Raw genomic sequence first — 20,119 nt, forward strand, 5'->3', positions numbered from 1 at the left:
ATTTCAAACACTGAGTTGAGTGATTCATGCTTTCTTCTTCCTTCTAACAATGCTACCTTTAATTTCAAAAGGAAAAAACAAAGCTTAATTTTCTCCTTGTGGTTCCGCCTCACTCAACATCATATAAACTGATGGGTGATGGTGTGAATGTTAACATTTTTGCAAGTACACTCACCATAGTGTGGTATGATGGCCCATGCCATAGCAGATGCATAGATCTCACCAATCATCCAGAACATACACAGCCAGCTGAGGTGCTCTCCTCTTTTCTCCCTGGACAGCACCTCGGCAAAGAAAGAAAAAACGATGGGCACAGCACCTCCTATCCTGCAAGATCCATAAAATAGGAAGATTAATGAGACTGAGACAGATGCATTTTGTTTTTTGCATCATTCACATAGTTTCACGTTTATCCCACAGTTTGTACCATCCTTTGTTGTTTCAATTCGCCTGTACAAAAAACCCCAACTGACTTGATAAACTTTCAGTTAGTAATCAGTTAAATTGAGGGCTCTTTGCAAAGACCTGCAAAGCGAATGAGTAAGCAGAAAATAGCACAGCTATTGGAGAGGCTTTTCAATTACTCTCGAGAATGATGTCAATGCATTTGCTGAATTAGGCCTTAAAGGACGGGTTATACTGCCAAAGAAAGGAACGCAATAAATCACAGTCATATGTCTATGCTATAAAAAGAGTACATGCTGTCATTTTCAAGCACACTCTGCTCATTTTAATGCATTGCAGGAATCCCTAAATTCACAGTTAGTATAAAAGTTTGCTGACAGAGTGAAGAATTACATTGGCCATAGTTATAGTAAAAAAGTAATAATTTTTATTACAGCTATTATTATTTTATTAATAATTATAATTAGCCTGATTTTTTCATCACTTTTCAGAAGATGGGAACAATCAGGAAAAACAGGGATGTGTCTTTGATTTTTGGACTTGCTGTGTTACCCTCCCACTGTGGTGCTATTGTGCAACAGTTCACTGAACTGTTAGTCAGTCTCAGATTGACCTCCGGTTTATCAGACTCACCCGAAACCCGCGACGAGACGGCAAACGAGGAAGAAGCCATATCCCTGGACGAAAGATGACAGGAAGGCAAAGAAGCCATTCGTGGACATGCAGATGAGGAGGCATTGTCTACGGCCCACTTTGTCAGACATTCCTCCCCAGAAGAACGCTCCGACCATCATTCCCAAGTACACAACACTGCCTGGAAGGAAGCGAGAGTGCGCTTATTTTTATTATTTGTTTGTTAAAATACAGTCGATTACCTCACATCTCTATATTGTTTATGTGCACAGTGTATGATTGTGTTGGTTTGCTGTGTAATCTTTTTTCACTTACCAGACCAGAGTTTGGGAATTTATCTCATTCATTCATTGTTATTTGTTAATTCATTAAATGAATAATCTCCTAAAGACTATAATGCATTCAACACTAACTTAACACCTCTGTGGGAATACTATAACATCTCATTTTAACTTTTATTTCTCTTCACAAACTCCTGAGTAGTGTTCTGTTGCTGGATTTCTCTGCCAACCACAGTTTATCCATAACAAGCAACATGTTTAAGCATAACTGTTCATAAGTATCTTGGGGTTCATAAGAGGGGGGAGCGTGAGACAGATGTCGATTTACTGGTTGATCAGTCATTTTGGAAGGACTCAGTGGAGCTGCTGTTCCTCCCGATCGAAAGAAACCAGTTGAGGTGGTCTGGCCATCTGACCAGGGTGACACCTGAACGTCTCCTGGACCGGGCGTTTATATCAGTTTAGATTATGCCCCTGCAACCTGAAGCTGAATAAGCTGCAGAAAATGAATGAATGAAAAGCTAGACTGCATCCTAAAGTTAGAGCTCCAAATGCAGATACTAAACCCTAAACCCCATCTGAAAAGCCTCTGCCCCTGTAACACACTTAAATAGTAAATACATTGTGTAAAAAAACAAGAAAGAAAAACAGAAAACAGGCTCTGAACAATGGGGAGACAAATGTGAATGGTAATGCAGGATGACTTTACAAAAGGGCCCTCTGCCCTCTTTTAATCTCTCTCATCACAGATGAGATCAATGCTCCAACAAAACAGCATTGATTTTTTTCACTAATCATCATGAATCTGCCCGGAAGAGTGGAGCCTGTTATTACTGTTTTAGTCTGCACTGTAATTGGCAGTGGAATGGTTAGCCACTTTCATGGACATGCAGCGTCTGCTGAAATTTCTTTCATTGATGTTTCCGTCCCAGGCTGGAAAAATAGCAGAGTTTACTAACAGATAATATTGAAGCTTTATCAATATCCAAGTATTTTCAGACACATAATCATAAACCTGGTTTAGGGAGGTTATTTTTATCCGTTGCAGTCACATACAAAGAGATACAACTCTGCCACAGGGCACTTTGTTCATCCCATTACAATAATCTTAATAGCAAGATTCATTTCCTTTCTGTAATGTCTCCAGTCAGGTCTCTTCTCCTCCGCTGTGAGCAGATATCTGTTTGACTCTTTCGCTTCAGGGGTCAAAACGCAGCTATCTGTCACATTTGGCAGCCATCTAGATACTCGCCTCAAGGTATCATAAATTCAATTCTAAATTTAACGGAAGTCCTCAGTCTATGCACAGTTCACATTTACTTCATTAAGGGGAGGCTAGATATACAGTGCACTGGCAAACACCCATTGGCCTCCCATTTAAATGTCATGCATCCAAACATCCAGAGGCCTTTTTATGTTTCCCAGCATTAAACCTTTCACACAAACAATACACTTTTTGGGGATTTTTTTAGAGATGCAAGGAAACAAGGGAAAATAATCAATCATTCATTCCGCCTTAAAGTCAGTTTAAAAAAATAAATAAATAAAAGCAATAAAACTGCTAACAAATGAGTACAGTCAATTACGTAATGACTTTATTGATGTTCTGTCCGGCTTGCTCCGCTGTATTCTACTGCACGACGTCAGCAGCGCTCACACCAGCGGCTGCGACTGCAGTGCACTGAAGTGTAACATAATGCAAAAGTAGCACAAACATGTTCTGACTGGAAATGACCTGTCATGTTCTAAATGTATGCTGCATCCATAATACTGTGATTTTTAAATTAATCATTAAATAAGTCATTTTAATTCAAAGATTTATTTTTATTTTTTATTGTCAGTTTGCCACATGTACGGAACTACAGTGGCCCCTAGAGACAAAGCACATAGAAACTCCAAAAAGCACGTACAAATTCCAAAAAGCACATACAAATTCCAAAACACAACGGAAGTGCTCCAGGACGCTAGGGGCAGTGTTGAGCTCGATTTGCAAAATAAACGACAAGTTTGTTGCAAACACATGGAGTTGGATACCGGTGGAAAACACCTGCAAGGATAGAACAACAATGCTTTATAAGAAAGGTAATGTGCAAACTATTGTTTGTTTGATTTGTTTTTAATTACTATGAACGCTTGTTTTAGGGTGGAGTCAAATCTGACGTTAGCTAACAATTAGTGTGCTTTGCTCAGCACTTCTGTTGTGTTTTGGAATTTGTACGTGTTTTGGAGTTTGTACTTCGTGGATTGGAGTTTGTACATGCTTTGTCTCTAGGGACCACCGTACAGAACAACCGAACAGAAGACTTAAGAATATACAATAGTGCAGTACTGCAAAATTTAAATTAAATAGAGTAGCCTGTGAGTTGTTCATGGACAGTAGTGCAACATCCAACTTCTTAGTGAGTCACACTCACTTTATGCAGTTCAGAAAGTCAGACAGGAAGAACTCTTTGCTCCAAGGTAACAAATTTAGATTTTTTTTTTCTTTTCTACACATGTATCAAAAAGGGATTTATTAAAGATAAATTTGATCGCTATAAAAGCCCAGAAATGGTGGGCTTTACTTGCCAGGCATTACATTTTAATTCGGGCACAATGCATTAGATGCAGATTTGCATCTTTTCGCTGAGATGCATTTAGACTATATATCTAATATATACTTAACCCAAATGCCAAGTGTATCATATTGGATACATGAGTTTTAGTGAGTTTTTGAGAGCTCCACAAGCCAAATCTGGCAAAAAATTATACAAATTAAAACTGATACTTATATATATTTTTTGTAATGTGTCAGAAGATTCAATAAAAACTCATGTTTAACTATTTGAATGGTTTGGGCTTTACAGTATATCTAAAGCTGTGAATGCAAGCCCTGCTGTATATGCGTTACACTGTGAAATACAGCTAAATTTAGAAGTGAAGACCCGTATAGACTCTGAGCACCATCAGAAGATGACAGTGTGTCAGGAGACCTCTCACGCAGAAGCAAAAGGTTTTGCACTGTGACAGTATGTTTAGATGTCAAAACACATCTCCAAGAATGATAAATATTCATCAAAATCCCAGGCACGCTCACACACACACACACACACATACAGAGTAAAGCACAGCTACACACACAAACACAGATAACTGAGGAGTAAATCCAAGATGCTCATTAAATTGTTAAAAATCCATTTATTCGCCTTTGTTGTTGTTAAAATAGCCAGGAGGGAGCTAGATTAAGGAAAGAAAACACAAAATAAGAGGGAATGGAGGATCGAGCACCAATACACGTCCAAAAGTAATGAGGGGGGGGATATGTAACGTGGGAGGAGAGTTCAGTCACTTCCAGATATGGCGAGAGAAAAAGAGCGTGAGGAGGGGGAGAAAATGGGGAAGGCCCTGGTGGAGTGTTTTCTGCCCTGTCACACACCAAGGAGCCCCCTGAGAGCCGTGGGAGCGCTTAGCTGCATCACGACCTCTTCTCTGATTTCACGCTTTGATGCTCTTCGCTCTTAGCGGTGCAAACTGTTTCGGCGTCGCACAAAAACACCCATCCTGCTTTATTCATAATGATGATGCTATCGTGCAGCAGCACGCCTGGTGCATGCTGCGGCTCAGCTGTGGCACCTTTCTCTGTACCATCCCCCCCTCCTGCTGTGAGTCCCTGCATTACTACCATTCCCCCCCATTTCTCTATCCCCCAGCTTTGCACCCTCCTTTGCTTTCCAGTTTCCTCTCTCCTGTCCTCTGTGCTTCCCTTCCTATTTACAGTATTTACTTTAGCTTCATCTTGGCACCTCTGTCAACAGCTCTTTTACACTGAGCAGCGTGTAATCACATTTGTACTACATCGTGTCAGTTTGACCGGATTCGTGCCTCCTTCTCCTGCCACCTCCGCAGAAGAAGAGATTGAAGCTTTGTGTCATATTTAAGTCGTATCAGTGGAGGCAGGATTTCTATGGAAATAACCTATTGTAGGGCTTAGAGCGCAGGGTTTAAAATGACTCAGTCCCAATCAGTAATGATCCAACCTTCATTAACAGTACAGATTGTGATAATTCACATAAAATAGTGATGCTGTGAAACCCTGATAAAGGCGAGCAGTTGGACATGGTGACAGCAGTTTATTCAGTCCCATCGAGCATCTCCCCTCCTTCAGTCCACCACACACATTCTCCCACACAACGTGGAGCTAGCTGGGCTATTCGAGCAGTGTAATCTCCGCAATGACGCTGCGATCTTACTGCAGTTTAGCCATGCTCAGCTGCCCCAGGACCGCGCAGCCCCACACAGCCTGCCAGCTGGCTCAGACCGACAGGGAGAAAGAAAGGGAACGATAGGAAATGAGAGGAGACAACAACGGAGGAGCGCTGTAGAGATAGAGTTTTAGAGGAGACAAAGAGTGAAGTTGGGACTCAAAGAAGGCCAGGGAAGGACAAGCAATCAAAAGACAAGAAAGTGAGGGGGGACAAGAAGATAAAGGGCAGCAAAAGACAAGAAAGTAGGAGGGAAGTAGAGACAGCAGAGGTGGAGAGGTGGCTATTAGATGAAAACGAAATGAGTCAAAGAGAAAAATGAGGGGAGTTGTAGCTGTGGAGAGACAGTCTAAGAAAACAAATAGCTAATGAGAGGGTGATCTGTTCCCTTTGTCTGATGCGTCTGAGATGATAGCTAAGCCTCTCCCTGACTTTGTTGGTGTACTAAATACCACCAGCCTCCACCTCTCTGCACCCGTCCACCCACAGCACTCTTCCCATTACTCCCATGTAACTTGGTCATCTCGCTGCTTCAAAGGCGTCTCTCCTCCTCTCGTCTTCCCCCGTTTATCGCACATATTGCATCTCAACGTGCGTGTCTTCCCTCCTGCTATCCACTTCCCACATCCTCCACTCTTGTTTGAGGTATTTACAGTATTTCACCCCCTCCTTTAGCCCAGCACTTCATCCTTCACACTGAAGTAACATTAAAAGATTCCTGTGAGATCGGGAAACCGGCTGGACCAAATTCAACTCAGTAATGGAATCAGCATCTTACTCATCCATCCTATTTGGGATTTTCTGTTTTTTTCATGCTGCATTATCCCATTACATTCAGCGGTCTGTACAGCATGCTCCTGCCTCTGCCTTCTATGGAGTCAATGAAGCTGCACTCAAACTGTGATGAAGTCTGGTAGAGCGAACCAAACACCAAACTGGTTTTTTAAAATCTATAGAATTTCTTAATTTTTGATATATTTTGGGGGGTAATTTTTAGTTTCTTAATCCTGAAGATGTCAACCTCCACTTTAACTCTACTATTGTCCAAATGCCTCCTCTGAAACACTTAATTGCACATAAACAAAATCAGAAAGCACATAAATAGCAGAATGTGCATTTATTGTAATAACCCAATAAAACTTGGGTTTTTCTTCTTCAGTCACCTTCCTCACTCACTGTGTTAATCGACTTCTCTGCACTGAATCATACTTGTTATTAATCTCTGTCTCTCTTCCACAGCATGTCTTTTATCCTGTCTTCCTTCTCTCACCCCAAACGGTCGGGGCAGACGGCCGCCCCTCCCTGAGCCTGGTTCTGCTGGAGGTTTCTTCCTGTTAAAAGGGAGTTTTTTCTTCCCACTGTTGCCAAAGTGCTTGCTCATAGGGGGTCATATGATTGTTGTTTTTTCTCTGTATGTATTATTGTATGATCTACCTTACAATATAAAGCGCCTTGAGGCAACTGTTGTTGTGATTTGGCGCTGTATAAATAAAATTGAATTGAATTGAATTGAAAAACATAAATCACCAACTACATTCACAGTAGATCAGTGATGAGGTTCATTTTTCTACTGTTGACCTTATTTTGGAAGCAGTATGTACTTACTTTAACTGTCACAGAGATGAAACACATACTGAGAAGACTGAGTGTAGTGAGAGTGCACATCCACCATTCCAGGAGAGTGACCTTGAGGGTATAATGCAGATGCAACCATAACCAGCCTCATCTAAATGAAACCTAAGTAGCTTCACATGCTGATAAATCTGCCAAGCGTGATAACTGAACCTACAGACCAAGCTGTATGGACCACAGGTTAAACTGATCCTCAGTCCTTACCCGCAGACCACCAGAAAGAGGCTATTTCATTGTAAGATAGCTGTGGCCAGTTAGAAGGTCCTTGATTAGATCCCTGCTCTCCCAGTTTGCATGTTAAAGTGTAACTGGCCAAAAAAAGGTAACCAAAAATGCCCCTGAAACGTCCATCCACTGGAGTGTGAGTGTGTGAAAAATAAAGTAGTGAATGTGGGCTGTGGTGTAAAAGTGCTCTGAACGACGATGTCAGTCCATCTGAGGCTGTGACTGTAAGAAGAGATCCTCGTTACCCAGTGAACTTAAAAAAACAGCACTTCTTGTCTCGTTCATCTGTAGATTAAAGTTCATTTTTGAATTTCCGCACTTAAAGGCAGTAAAAAAAAATGCTGTGGCACCTGTAAAACATCAGTTGACACCATTTTGTTACCTCTAATTAAGTGTAATTAGTGTGTTAAACTCCGAATGGATACCAACAAGGTCATGGTAATTATGTAGGCTATGCTCAAACACTCACACACACACACACCAATCAACAGGGAGGAGCCTCGGGCTAATCAGCAGGATGAGGAAGAGGAGGATGGGAGAAGAAAGGAAAAGCACACAGAATGGGGGGTGAGAGGGAGGGACAGGGGTGAGGGATGGAGTCACGAACAAGGAGAAGCAGAGCATAGAGCAAAAATGCCTGCAGGACTTTGCTTGGCAAGAAAGGAAGCAAAGAGTTTACACTGATACCAGGGAAAGAGACAGAAAAATGAAGGTGCTGCGTACACAACATCTTGTGAGGCTTTAACAAAGTAGTGTTTTTGTTCAGACATGATAAGATGACTCTGCTGCAAGTACAACCAACAGTACATTTTTCTTAAATAAAGCAGCAGTACAATAGTATTTGTCAAACTTTCCGTCACAACCTCCATTTTCAAAGCGCGTATCAGTTTTCCATCAGGTGTTGCTGTGAAGTTGATGTATTGTCACGTCTCACCGTGGCAGTTAGTATCTAAGGGCTGTGTGCCTGATTGAATGTCCTCTCCACTCTGGTACTGACACAGTGAGTCAGCCCCTGTACACAGCTCTGTGGTGATGGATTATGCACCTGCAGCTACTGGTACTGCTGAGACTCCACCTCAACCCACAGAGCACACAGGGAATATTAGCTACCCTCTTAATCCTGACACGGCGACCACTGGACCGAAACGCCTCATCTATGTGAAACACTGCTATAGGATAAGAGTGACATACTGTGTATAGTACAAACACATACATCTGGACCTGTTTTTCAAGGCTGTTTTGAGGCTATTTTGGCCAAGCTGCATGCTGTGTACTAACTTCAAACATGTGCACAGTTGTTAATTTTATAATGATCCTGGAAAGGATGTAGCTGTACATCGTAGGGTGCTATTTAAACTCTCTTCAAAGGTGAGAAAAAGGCCTTTCAGACTTATAACAACTAATTAAACAGAATAAAATACACACAGAGAAAAGGCCTTGCTGAATTAATAATGAAGCGAGTGCATTAATATCCAACACAAATACAAAGAGGGGCCTTACCTAGCCATCCCGAGCTGGAGTTGGGCACACACATGTCTGTCTCCGCACTGGGCAGCACAAAGCCCACCACAAACACCTCCACCCCATCCGACATGAGTGCCAGCCCGAGCACCAGGAACAGCTGCCACTGGAACCTGCCGTGGCCACACTCCTGGATGATCAGCTCATATTGCTGGGCCAGCTCCTCCTCGTCAGCCTGCCTCTCCTGTTCCAGCTCGCCACGGTCCTTTGTGGCGTCAGACATCGGCTTCCCCAGCGCCACCTGGCCCTGCTTCTTGTCTCCTGCGGATGAGGGGATGCCCTGGTACTCGCCCTCATAGATCTCGTCCTCATCGTCGTGGCCCTCTGTAGCATCGCTTGAGCCCTCCTCGTTGTCGCGGTAGCTCTCACCGTCCTGCCTCGGCGGGTTCTGATAGAAATCCTCATCTTCGTCCACCTCGTCCTGGAATCGAGTGTAGTTGCGGTGAGAAGAGTACTCGTCTGTAGCATGGTCTACCACCTTGTTGACTTTCTTTGTTGCATGCTTTTTGGCCTCCTTGACAATGTCCTTGGCCCCCTTAACTAGGGAAGTCCTATTATTGTAAGTGTCCTCCATTTTGGCTCCAAAAGTAGGTCTTTGCTGGGGTGCAGATGGTGGCAAGAAGTAGAAGAAAGAGGGAAGAGAGGGGAAAAGGGGCAAATGTAAAGGCGAGTTAGAGGAATGGTGAGATCAGTGGGTCTTGAGATGTGGGAAGGAAGGAAACTCTTGAGTCTGCAGTCACCACAGGAGATAAACCACAATGGCTGTGGCAATCATGGACCAGTCTGAAAGACAGGGGGAAAGGGGAAGCAACAGACAGATTTAAAAAAAAGAAGAGTCAAGAAGCATCAGAGTTTAAAGAGAAATAAAGTCAGACAGAGGAGATGCTCATGTCCGCCCACTATCGTTAACTAACCTTTTAATCGTTGGCTTTTCTGCATTGCCCCAAATTTCCATTCAAAATAAAAATTCATTCTCCAAAGGCGGGCTGTTTGTTCTACATTTCATGAGTTGCCCTCACTTTTTGAAGAGATGATTATTTGAAACAGAGATGCTGAATCTGCTGACTCATGATCAGCTCTGTAGAGCAGGAGCTAATAAACAAACGCTCTGCCCAAAAATCAATTTGTCCCCAATAAAGACCCGGTTCATTAAAACGGCAGCGACGATCCAACTGGAACGGCACTGTCATTTTTAATCCAAGTAAAGATGGGAGGATAGGAGGAATGACCGTGAGTGGATGCACAGACAGACACAGTGTAGAAACAACCACAGACAAGAACTATTCTCAAACAAAGTGCCTGAAAAGCTGCACAAATATATATGTACCTGCAAAAGGCACACATAAATGGATACCTAGAAAGAAGATCTCTCACTCCTAAACATGCCGTGCACATAAGTGAGTGTGAACACACATGGGCACGGGGAAGCCATTTCCAATCTCTGCAGACTAGTGATGGGAGGGAGACCCCAGCTTAAACACTAAAATGATGTAACATGATTTCATGTGAGAGCTCCGCTCTCATCATCAGCCAGTATTAAACAAATCAAGGAATTGCTAAATTTCTCTTAAATTACAAAACCCTGAAGTGCTCATTTTTTTATTTTAAAACATTTGCAGATGCTATGGAGTGCATATTTATGAGCAGGGTGGGGATGGTCAGAGCTGTCCAGTGTGTGGGGCTTCCGTGTGACTACGAGCGGCTCGCCACAGCCTCTAATGAACACTGAAGCCTTGTCAGGAGGACACAAATCACAGGGCCGGTTCCAGCTCCTATAATGCAATTTTACTGGGCAAAATGACACCGCTGTTTCAAGGTGACTCTACTAATCCCTTTTGGCTCATACGATAACTTCTATGGTTACGAGCGTGCTCCCTTTCCTGATAATTTTAATGCCTCCATTGACACTGGTGCTTCCTCAGATAAGGACGCGCATAATCAATCTGTCTCCTTTGTCAAAAAGTAACATACAAAGGGCTGAAGTTGTGGCATCAGTTCCCTAGTTTCCCCAAACGGCTCTTCTTGAGCATTTATGCATGAAAACATCAAAAAATAAAAATGAATTGTGAATTCCTCAGAAGGCTAACACCTTGCAAGGAGCAAGTCAAAGTTCACAGGTGTCAGAGAACCATTTATTTCTTTCAGGACTGAGTCGTGTCAGCCATCACACAGGCTCTTACCTAAAACGGGCACACGCAGGCGCTGCACGCTGGCGGAGGCTGCCTGTCAGAGAATCAATGGAGTGTATGGTGAGACACGCTGTCAGTGGTGATGAGGCTCAGAAGACACCCGAGCACAGAGGCAACCGACCTCACCTGACCGCAGCTGAAGAGACCCCGATACCGCAGACAGCAAGAGCAATCGCCTTCAAGCTGGGGAAACCACCAACTCTGCCTAACCTAAGTTTTCTGGGGGGGGTTTATTTCTACGGGATCTTCTTTATTTTTCGCAGTTCCTCTGATATTTTATGTAGGTTTTTATTTTAGGCATGTTGATTTCCTCATAACACTTGGCCATCTCAGCAGCCACAACATCAAAACCATTGACAGGTGAAGTGAATATTATTGATCGTTTTATTATAGTGCAGTGGTCTGCTGGGAAAACTTTTGTCCAGACATTCATGGGATTGGATACTTTGGATGGCTATGGCACTCCCCAATGGCAACGGCCACGTGCCAGACAGCACATGGGACCCCCAGAGGTTCTGTGCAAAGGTAGGTGGTTTTAAAGCTGCAGCTGAATATTTATACTTATAAGGAGCCACTGTAATGTTGATGAAATGTCCTGGAAATGAAAGGAACAGTATCCACACAGTGTCACATGGGAAACTGTTTCCTGCTATTAAAATAAAAAGAGCTAATATACTGTGCTGCTCTGAACCATGAGAGGGTGGCTGAAATTAGGCCTGGCTCTGGCGATACCCCTTGTCTGCATGATGGATGGTGGCCCTGCTTTTCTTAGACCTCTTTAAAATAGTAAAAGAAAGTAGAAAAATCGCTAGGTCAAGTATCACTTGGCCTTTGAATTTCATCTGCCATGGACATAAAGACAAACGGAGAGATTAGTGTTTCAAGAGATTTAGCCATGCGTCCAACTGAGGACAGCTAATCTCAGAAGGGGGGGGATTAGTGTTATTATGCAGAGTTTGTGTGTTTGATAAGCTTAATCCATTTAAACACACTGCTGTTGCTTACCGTGAAACATTTGTCATAAATGGCACAGTGATTAACCCAAGCAATGTGAATTTTGACAGAAAACAAAAAGATATTAATTACACGAGATTACACAGTAATGATGACAATAGTAATAAACAGCCTCAGTGAAAACAACCTAAAACATAATGAACCAATTATCAGCACAGTGAGGGCTTCCTACTCACATTGCACTTTGTCAAAGGATTGATGTGAGTGTTGGAACTAATCAACTGCGAGTCCAGCAGCCGACAAACAGACTGAGCAGGCACAAGCAGGTTGTTAGTACGAAATAAAAGGATCAATTTCTGTCCCCGGATTTCAGGTTCCCTGACCCACAACATCTTGTGGAGCCAAACACTTAATGTACTTGAAATAAAATCAATAGTGACCTTTTTGGATATGTGTGCTTATTTAGTACAGACTTTGCCTCTTTCACAGTACAATGAGTAAGTAGAATGATGCAAAACAACGAGGGCTGTGGTCTCCTTCTCATTCATAAATCTGATTTTATAAGAATCAGTTTTATAGAATGCACGAGGCAGAAATATATTCCAAAAATTTTTAGAAAATCAAAAGCAAAAGGGGGGAAAAGTGGCACAGCTATGAGGGCACAATACTGGCACTTCACCTTTTTGACCCGTGTATTTTGTTTGCATGAAGTCGAGATATTTGGGCCCCTTAACTCAGAAGAACTTTTTCCCACATTTTGTAAAATACTTTGGGATTTAGTGGGTTTTTGTACTGTTGAAGCACAATCATAAAGAGCTCCCATCTCTCAAGTATGACTTGACAGAGAAAGCTTCCTGCCCTTTCAAAGACGTGCGTAAGCACTGTGATGGTATGACCGGTGGTTTGGTCTATTAGCAAAAGGAGGAAAGAGAAAAGCAGGTCCAATCGCTAAAGTGGGCAGAGCCGCATCATGTAATCCCATAAAAACGGAGAGTCCATGACCTCATCTGGAAGGCAGAAACCCAACCGGCCCGTGACGTCTTAGGAGATTTCATCAAACACTGATTCCATTACTGAGCAAGCGAAGGGGAAGAGAGAGGACAATGGCTGTTCTGTATAGGAGAAATTGTTCCTCATGGAGTGTAAAAAAAACCAGCAGCTTAGAAGCACTCAAAGATCCACCACAGATCACAGATGATAAATATAAAAAAAACCCATCAATACAAATACACAAAAATGGGTCTGCAGCAGGCTGATTATTTCCTTCCCAAACATAAAGAGCTGCCATTGTTATTATTAAGAATGACTTCAGTCACTGTTATCTCAAGCCTGGAGATTAAAAAAAGTGTCATTCCTTGTTTATATTCTTACATAATTTCTATTGTTTTGACTCTTCTTACTTAGACTGAAACAATAAATGTCTCTAGAAATGCATTCAGGAGTGTACAAGCATTGAAAACCTAAAACCTAAAGACAGAAAGAAAACCCCAGACTGATCTACACACAGCAAAGTGTGTCGTCTCGTTTGCTTTTTTCCTTCAACTTGATGCATGTTTGATCTTCTTTGAAACAGCGGATATATTAAATATCACACGCCACTCCTGTCTAGTCCAAACCCTGTCTACTGGCTTGTAATGATGCAACAATTCAGATTAGGTAAGGGATGCAATATGTTACACACTGGTGACGTTTTACCTTTGCATGGTGCATATGTGTGCTTACAAAAAAATAAATCAAGCCACAATCACGCGCCCATTTAGGCCAACGTGAGAGTGAAAAAGAGGATTCTTCAGAGCAAAACTGCTGGGTTAAACTAAAATAATAATGAATGTGGTGCATGTCTACTTTCACGTTAGTCAACAAAATGTACTGACAGACCTTCTTCTCTCTTCTACACTGTGACTTGCATCATCAAACATACTTTTGAGTCCTGTCTTCTTTGCGGCATACAGCGAAACAGTACAACAGAAACTATCTCCACCTCAAAACAGCTTTTTATTGCTGTTGAACTTCAGAATAGGAACAAAATTACGAATCAATGGGTGCTTGTGGTGGAGACACAGGGAAGAGGATGTTATGAATCCCAAAGAGACTTTTGTTTATCACGTATATATCGATTTTTAGAAACAATGACAAGTGGGCCAAACGACTGAATTCTGCAGCTTGCAATCACTTCCATCCAGCGTGTTTTCACTGATGGAGCCCTTCAGTGTTAACCCAGCAGGACTACTACAAGCGGCATTAGGACTGCAAACAAAGCACTCTGCCACAGATTTCCAGTTCACCGGCTGTGCGCCTGTCAATCGCTCGCTGCCTCTTGAGGTACAATTCATGGATGAGTCAGTTGCCTACTCCCGCGTCCTCTCCTCTTTTTGGCGGCAGTGCAGAGTGCTTTAACTGCCCCAGGGCAGGTGGCTGGATTGCAGTACAGCGTGAACAGTCCGCAGTCAACAAACCCCCCCAAAAAGCTCGGCTCATGCCAAGGACAACTATTTTACGATACCACAAAGATGGGCACACGAGCTCATGAGCCGAAAGAAAAACTAAACAGACTTTATTCGAGCATATCTGACATAGATTTGACTAAATCTCACAATCTAAGACACTGAAACCGGGGACGAATCCCCACTACATCCCATTAGTTAATTATGCCCGCAGCCTACTTCAAGATAATTTGTCTTTACTCTTATATGAGGCAAATGTGAAGTCAGGGAAATAATCCCAACTTTTAACCATTCAATCATTAAGTGGTGAATACAAAATAACCTGTCCCTGAGTCGCAGCTTTCATTTTAGTCAGAAATATCACTGAAAATGTGCTAATAAATTGATAGTCGCACGTGTCTCTGTGTGTGTGTGTGTGTGTGTGTATGTGTATGTGTGTGTATGTGTATGTGTGTGTGTGTGTGTGTCCTCATATTAGATACAAAAGGCGAGAAGAGAATTGCTTAACTCGGAAGTCTTACACTCAGCATGTTTTCAGGGTGGGAAAAAAAAGTCATTACTTACCGTCATTTATGGCGAGAAAATTGGACCGAGCTGATTGTGAGCCATTGCACCGGACTCTGCTTTTGCTCTCAGGAAAAAGAAAAAAAGAAGAAGGGAAAAAAAATCTTGTGGGCTTTTTACTGTAGAATAGGATCAGAGGAAACTGCCGGCGCACGACAGTTTTTCTTTTTTTCCCTCTCTCTCTCTCTCTCTCTTTCTTTTTCGATGCGGTCCTCTCTCGCTGCAGCACTTCAGGGAAAGGAGAGAGCGAAAAACAGAGGTGGTGGCTGGGGAGAGGGAGGGCCGGTGTAATCAATAATTGTATTTCATTGAGTGATGCGGGTAATTCCGTCTGATGGAACAATCCAGTTAGGTGACTGACGCGCAGCACTGCAGCGCATGAATGCTAAACAGATGAGAAAGGTTTGCGCACATTCACTGTAGGACAGCCCAGTATGTTCGTGTGTATGGGAACTACTTGCTCAGTCTTGGGGGATAGTTACAAGACACAGACTGTAGGACTTGTGGGAGTTGACGCCTGCCCATTTGAGCCGAAAAGATATGTTTAAGGGAAAAGTTTTCCACTTCTTTCGAAAGACAAGTTGCAAAAATATCCCGACATCTAAATTCTGTGAACAGCAGAGATTCTTGCAACTCAGCTCCCCTCCGTCTGTTCTTAGAGTCAACCGTAACCATTTTCTTAAAAGTGGAGCTGTCTGGGAGCTCACCTTGGTTATGCAGAGTGGATCCTGAAGCCGCACAACGCATTTTAACGAAATCTCGCCTCTGTCCGTGGTGCTGACCGACCAACTCCTCCGCGCCCAGTTTACCTCAGATAACTTCTCAGAAAATGCTCGATATGTTGCATGCACAGTCGTTCTGTGAGCCACTGACATCGCTCTGAAAGTTATTAGCAAACATCGTTGCTGAAGTACTTTTATAGCCTGTCGCTTTCAGGGCATGCGGAAGCTGTGGAAGAAAATCTGTAGTTTATATAGTCAGTACAAGTAGTGCAAAATTATGATTGACTGCAAAAAAGTGCATTGTAAACACGAAGTATCGGGGGGGTGTTCAATCCTACACTTTTTATGCTGTTTGATAGTTATCAGTACTCATATGCATACATAAACATACAATAGTCTGCATCCAGTAGAGGCAATTCACAAACCAAAACAACAGTCCACATTACTACACTTAACTGCACACCCTGAGATTAACACTCCTCCACGTCCCTACACTTGTCAGAAATGATATATTCATATTTGTTTTTAAACTGTCAAGTTGATGTTTGTGATATTATGAGGGAAAACAATCAGCGCCCACTAAATAATAACATAGATTAACAATATAATAATCTGAAGTTCTACAAATGTTGGGAACGTACTGGTTATTCTTGTTGGGAGGCAATTCAGCATCTCACACATACAGCCGGAGTACTGGAGACCCCTGCTAGAGGCTTGTCTGTCAGTTTTAACAGATCTGAACCATAATTAACTTAATGCTTGTCCAATACCCCACCTCTCCACCAGGTTTCATGAATTTTAGTGAAGTAGTTTATATGTATATTTGCCAGATCAACAAACAAATGGCACTGAGAATGAAGCCAAACAGACACACAAATACGCACACAGTCCACATCACCAATACATTTTTTTTATTCAACCCTTTTTATTGCACTAACACACTGTTGTCTTACTGGCATCAACTCTCACTATATTATCTTACCCAATTTGATTTCCCAGTGGATTTAATCAGGCAAGGGAGAGAATCATAAATGAACTTCAAACCATGAACTTTACCTTACAAAATAAAGTGCATTAAAATAAAAAGAAGTGCTGTCACAAAAGCTGTATTGTGTAAAAATGATTTTCAGCTCTTGACCAGTCTTCACTTGGATCACTAATAGGACAACAATGATGGGGTCAGGGGATCTGATCAAAGTGATTCCCCTGTGGGTGTGGATTCCTTAAGGGTACCTTACCAAATCTTCATGCTTTCCTGATAATCACCAATAAGAGCACAGCAGATAAATCCCATGTTATTTGCAACAAATTTTCAGTTGCCAGGAGTACTGTGTTTTCCTGTAAGACTGAAGTTCCTTAAAGGAGTGCAGAGGCACAACTCCAGCATAATGAACTCAGCGGACACATGATACAACACTGAAATCTGATCACCTGCAGCCATGCACCGGGAGCCAGAGATACTCATACTAGTGCAGGGCAAAATTTCTGATTGCCTCTCTTGTTCTGTTACAGTCTCTGTCAAACTAATGCTTCATTAACAGGTTACTCTGGAAAAGACAACACAAATGGGAAAAGGGTTTCACACTTTAATATCGATCCCATATCTAAATACACTCTTAACTGCTTTACACAATTTTGCTTAAAAATCAGGTTTCACATTTTTTTCATTTCAGCATCCCATAGCTGGTTTTTACTTCATTTACAAGCTGCTAAGCTTAATTTGACAGTGTAAAGTAACCTGAGCAGTAAGTAAAGCCTTTGAATTCCCAATGCAGTTTAAGCAAGAGAAATGCTAATTTCTTCCATCTCACTAAAGACCACAGAGGGACTAATAGTATTGATGAACACCACACAAAGGGTGTGCAGTCCCGTTATAATAATTACATAACCGATCACAGGCTGTTAAGAGATACCCAGGCTCTTTAGATTAAGCATGATACAGCAACTGACAGTGCGCTGCTATGTCAGATACTACCCGCAAGTGACTCCTGGAGAAAGTGAGGGAAGGGGGGAAAGAAGGAAAATACAGAGTGATGCAAGCACAGGGACATTCAGCTTTTCAGTATTCACATCGTTTACAGCTGCAAATTATACCAGCAAAACCAGTGAGACACCAGAACACTGTCCACTGCAGAAAATATGTACAAGCAAGCTCTTTGATGTGTTATATCCAGTGCATCTAATTCTTTACTTTCATTATTCAAAAACTTTTTTAAAAAAATCATCGTGTTAATAGGAAGGACGTGCAGTGAATAGGGCAGGCTAGTTGTGCACCATGACATGCTTGTAACGCTGGCTATGCATCATGTTCAGGACAAATGACAGAGAGTAAGATTTTAAATGATCCACACACTGTGCACTGAAACATGCACAACACAAAAACGTGAAGGGAAACACATACACACACGCTCAGACACACAAATAAAAAGAAAAGCCTCTATCCTTTTCCTCTGAACTTGATGATTCACGGAAGCAGTGACCTGGGGTTTGGGACACTCTCTGCTTTTGATTTGGACTTGAGAAGCCCCCTCCAAGCCCCGAGCCATAAGACTCCATTTACCACTGCTGTAGAGCTGAGGAGCACTTAGCTTAATGTACGGGACAGTAGAATGGCACACACAAACACACACACACACACACACACACACACACACACACACACACACACACACACACACACACACACATGCAGATCCTCATGGATTGCAGTATCTTTTATTACAGAAAGCATGATAAAGAGGAGGTTTTCCCTTAGCTTTGGACACTTACATGTACAAACAATAGATGTGAATTTAATGCAATACCATGCTACATGTAAATACAGCCTACTATTCGTGGTGGTTATTAGAATAGTGCCAGTGTTGGACTTTGTCTTGCCTTTGCCTGGCCTGTATGCAGAGTCTATAGGCAAGGTAAGGGATTTTTGTACCACTCTGCTTGTAGTCTGATTTCCACTGACCAATCACGTTTGATCAGGCTTTCGTTGCAGGAAGGTAAACAGTGTGTGTGGACAACAATAGAGGGCTTACATTTGCTGAAATGAGTGTGTCAAACGCTGACATTTTATTAGGTTTCATAAATAATCTGCATTAACAATGACTACCAATTGAAACAGGAGGCCGCCCCAAAAACATGGTCATTGCCATACCTAGCTTGACTAAGCAATGGGTTCTTGACTGGCCACACTGATATTGACAAATTTTTGGTAAAAACACCCAACACTAAGTTATGAACTTCATCCATCCATTCATTTTCTGCTTGCCCAATTCAGGAACATGAGGGGGGCTGGAGCCTATCCCAGCTGTTACTGGGTAAGAGCCGGGTGACTTAGACAGGTCTATCCATCACAGGACTAACACAAGGAGGCAGAAACGCATTCATACTCATGTTCATAGCTAGAGTCAATTTAGAACCACCAATTAGCAAGCATGTTCTTGGACTGTGGGAGGAAGCTGGACTACCTGGAGAGAAGTCACACAAAGAAGGGAAGGTAAAACAACAGGGTCATTGTTTAGTGACTACTTAACAAGGACACACAGGCTGACTCCACCTCCTCAGCTGTAATGCTGCTCTGCTACATGTGCTGCAGACCGAGATGCTGAGACGGTTTGAAAAACTATGGGATGACACTACTGTGAAATTACGTACTCATTAGTTCTGTTAAAAAAATTTACTCAGCTAAATCTATGAGAGGACAGCATCAAAAAGCTACTTCCAGCTGCTCCCTTGCCACAAGGGGTCACTCTGTAAGTTGAATTTTACACTAGATGTTCTTCCTAACTCAGGCTCAATGGGAATTTGTAGAATTGAACCAGCAACTTTTTATTTGCCAAGCAAGATGAGCCAGTTATATTGTCCTATATATAAGTCTGATATATGGATGTTGTACCTGCTGCATCAGCTTTCCTTGATAAATTACACTGGAACAACTGTCTGCTGCTTATCTTCATCCAGATTATAACAGATGTGGACACTGATGGTAATTGCTTATGTCTTGTGGAGATAGAAGCCCTGGTTAACTGATTTAGCCTCCATCTTTTTCCGTCCACCTACACTGCTCATCTACATTCATACTGCTGACCACTTTATACTAGATTCAGCTTTAGTCATACTGCAGGGATACGTTTCGAATGTGATATAAGAAAATCTGCTGCCTTGTTGTGTCTCATCTGTGTGCTGGTATGTGTTTAGAAGTGCCGGTGAATTTGCTACCTAGAGAGCAAAACAAAAAGACACGGATGTCATTGATAGAGAGATGTGATGGATTAGAGTGCCCCAAGGGGGAAGTCCTGGTCCATCAACATGTAA

The 20,119-nt window shown here is 42.3% G+C and overlaps 1 protein-coding gene across 2 annotated transcripts in view; it reads right to left on the minus strand.

Moving 5' to 3' along the window:
• The window catches only part of sv2ca (synaptic vesicle glycoprotein 2Ca), a 28,792-nt gene extending 13,308 nt beyond the window's left edge, over nt 1-15,484 (minus strand). The window contains exons 1-4 of one of the 2 annotated variants that reach the window (XM_003459843.5): nt 15,090-15,484; nt 8,918-9,721; nt 1,039-1,219; nt 176-327 (exon numbers count right to left, since the gene is read on the minus strand). In XM_003459843.5, coding sequence (XP_003459891.1) covers nt 176-327; nt 1,039-1,219; nt 8,918-9,512 — 928 coding nt within the window. In that variant the 5' untranslated portion in view covers nt 9,513-9,721; nt 15,090-15,484. Of the gene's footprint in view, nt 1-175; nt 328-1,038; nt 1,220-8,917; nt 9,722-15,089 lie in introns of those variants that run through there. The other variant, XM_019365634.2, reaches the window with a different exon arrangement.
• Nucleotides 15,485-20,119: the final 4,635 nt, after the last annotated feature.

This window comes from Oreochromis niloticus, linkage group LG12 (assembly GCF_001858045.2).
Source record: "Oreochromis niloticus isolate F11D_XX linkage group LG12, O_niloticus_UMD_NMBU, whole genome shotgun sequence".
NCBI classification, from domain to species: Eukaryota; Metazoa; Chordata; class Actinopteri; order Cichliformes; family Cichlidae; genus Oreochromis; species Oreochromis niloticus.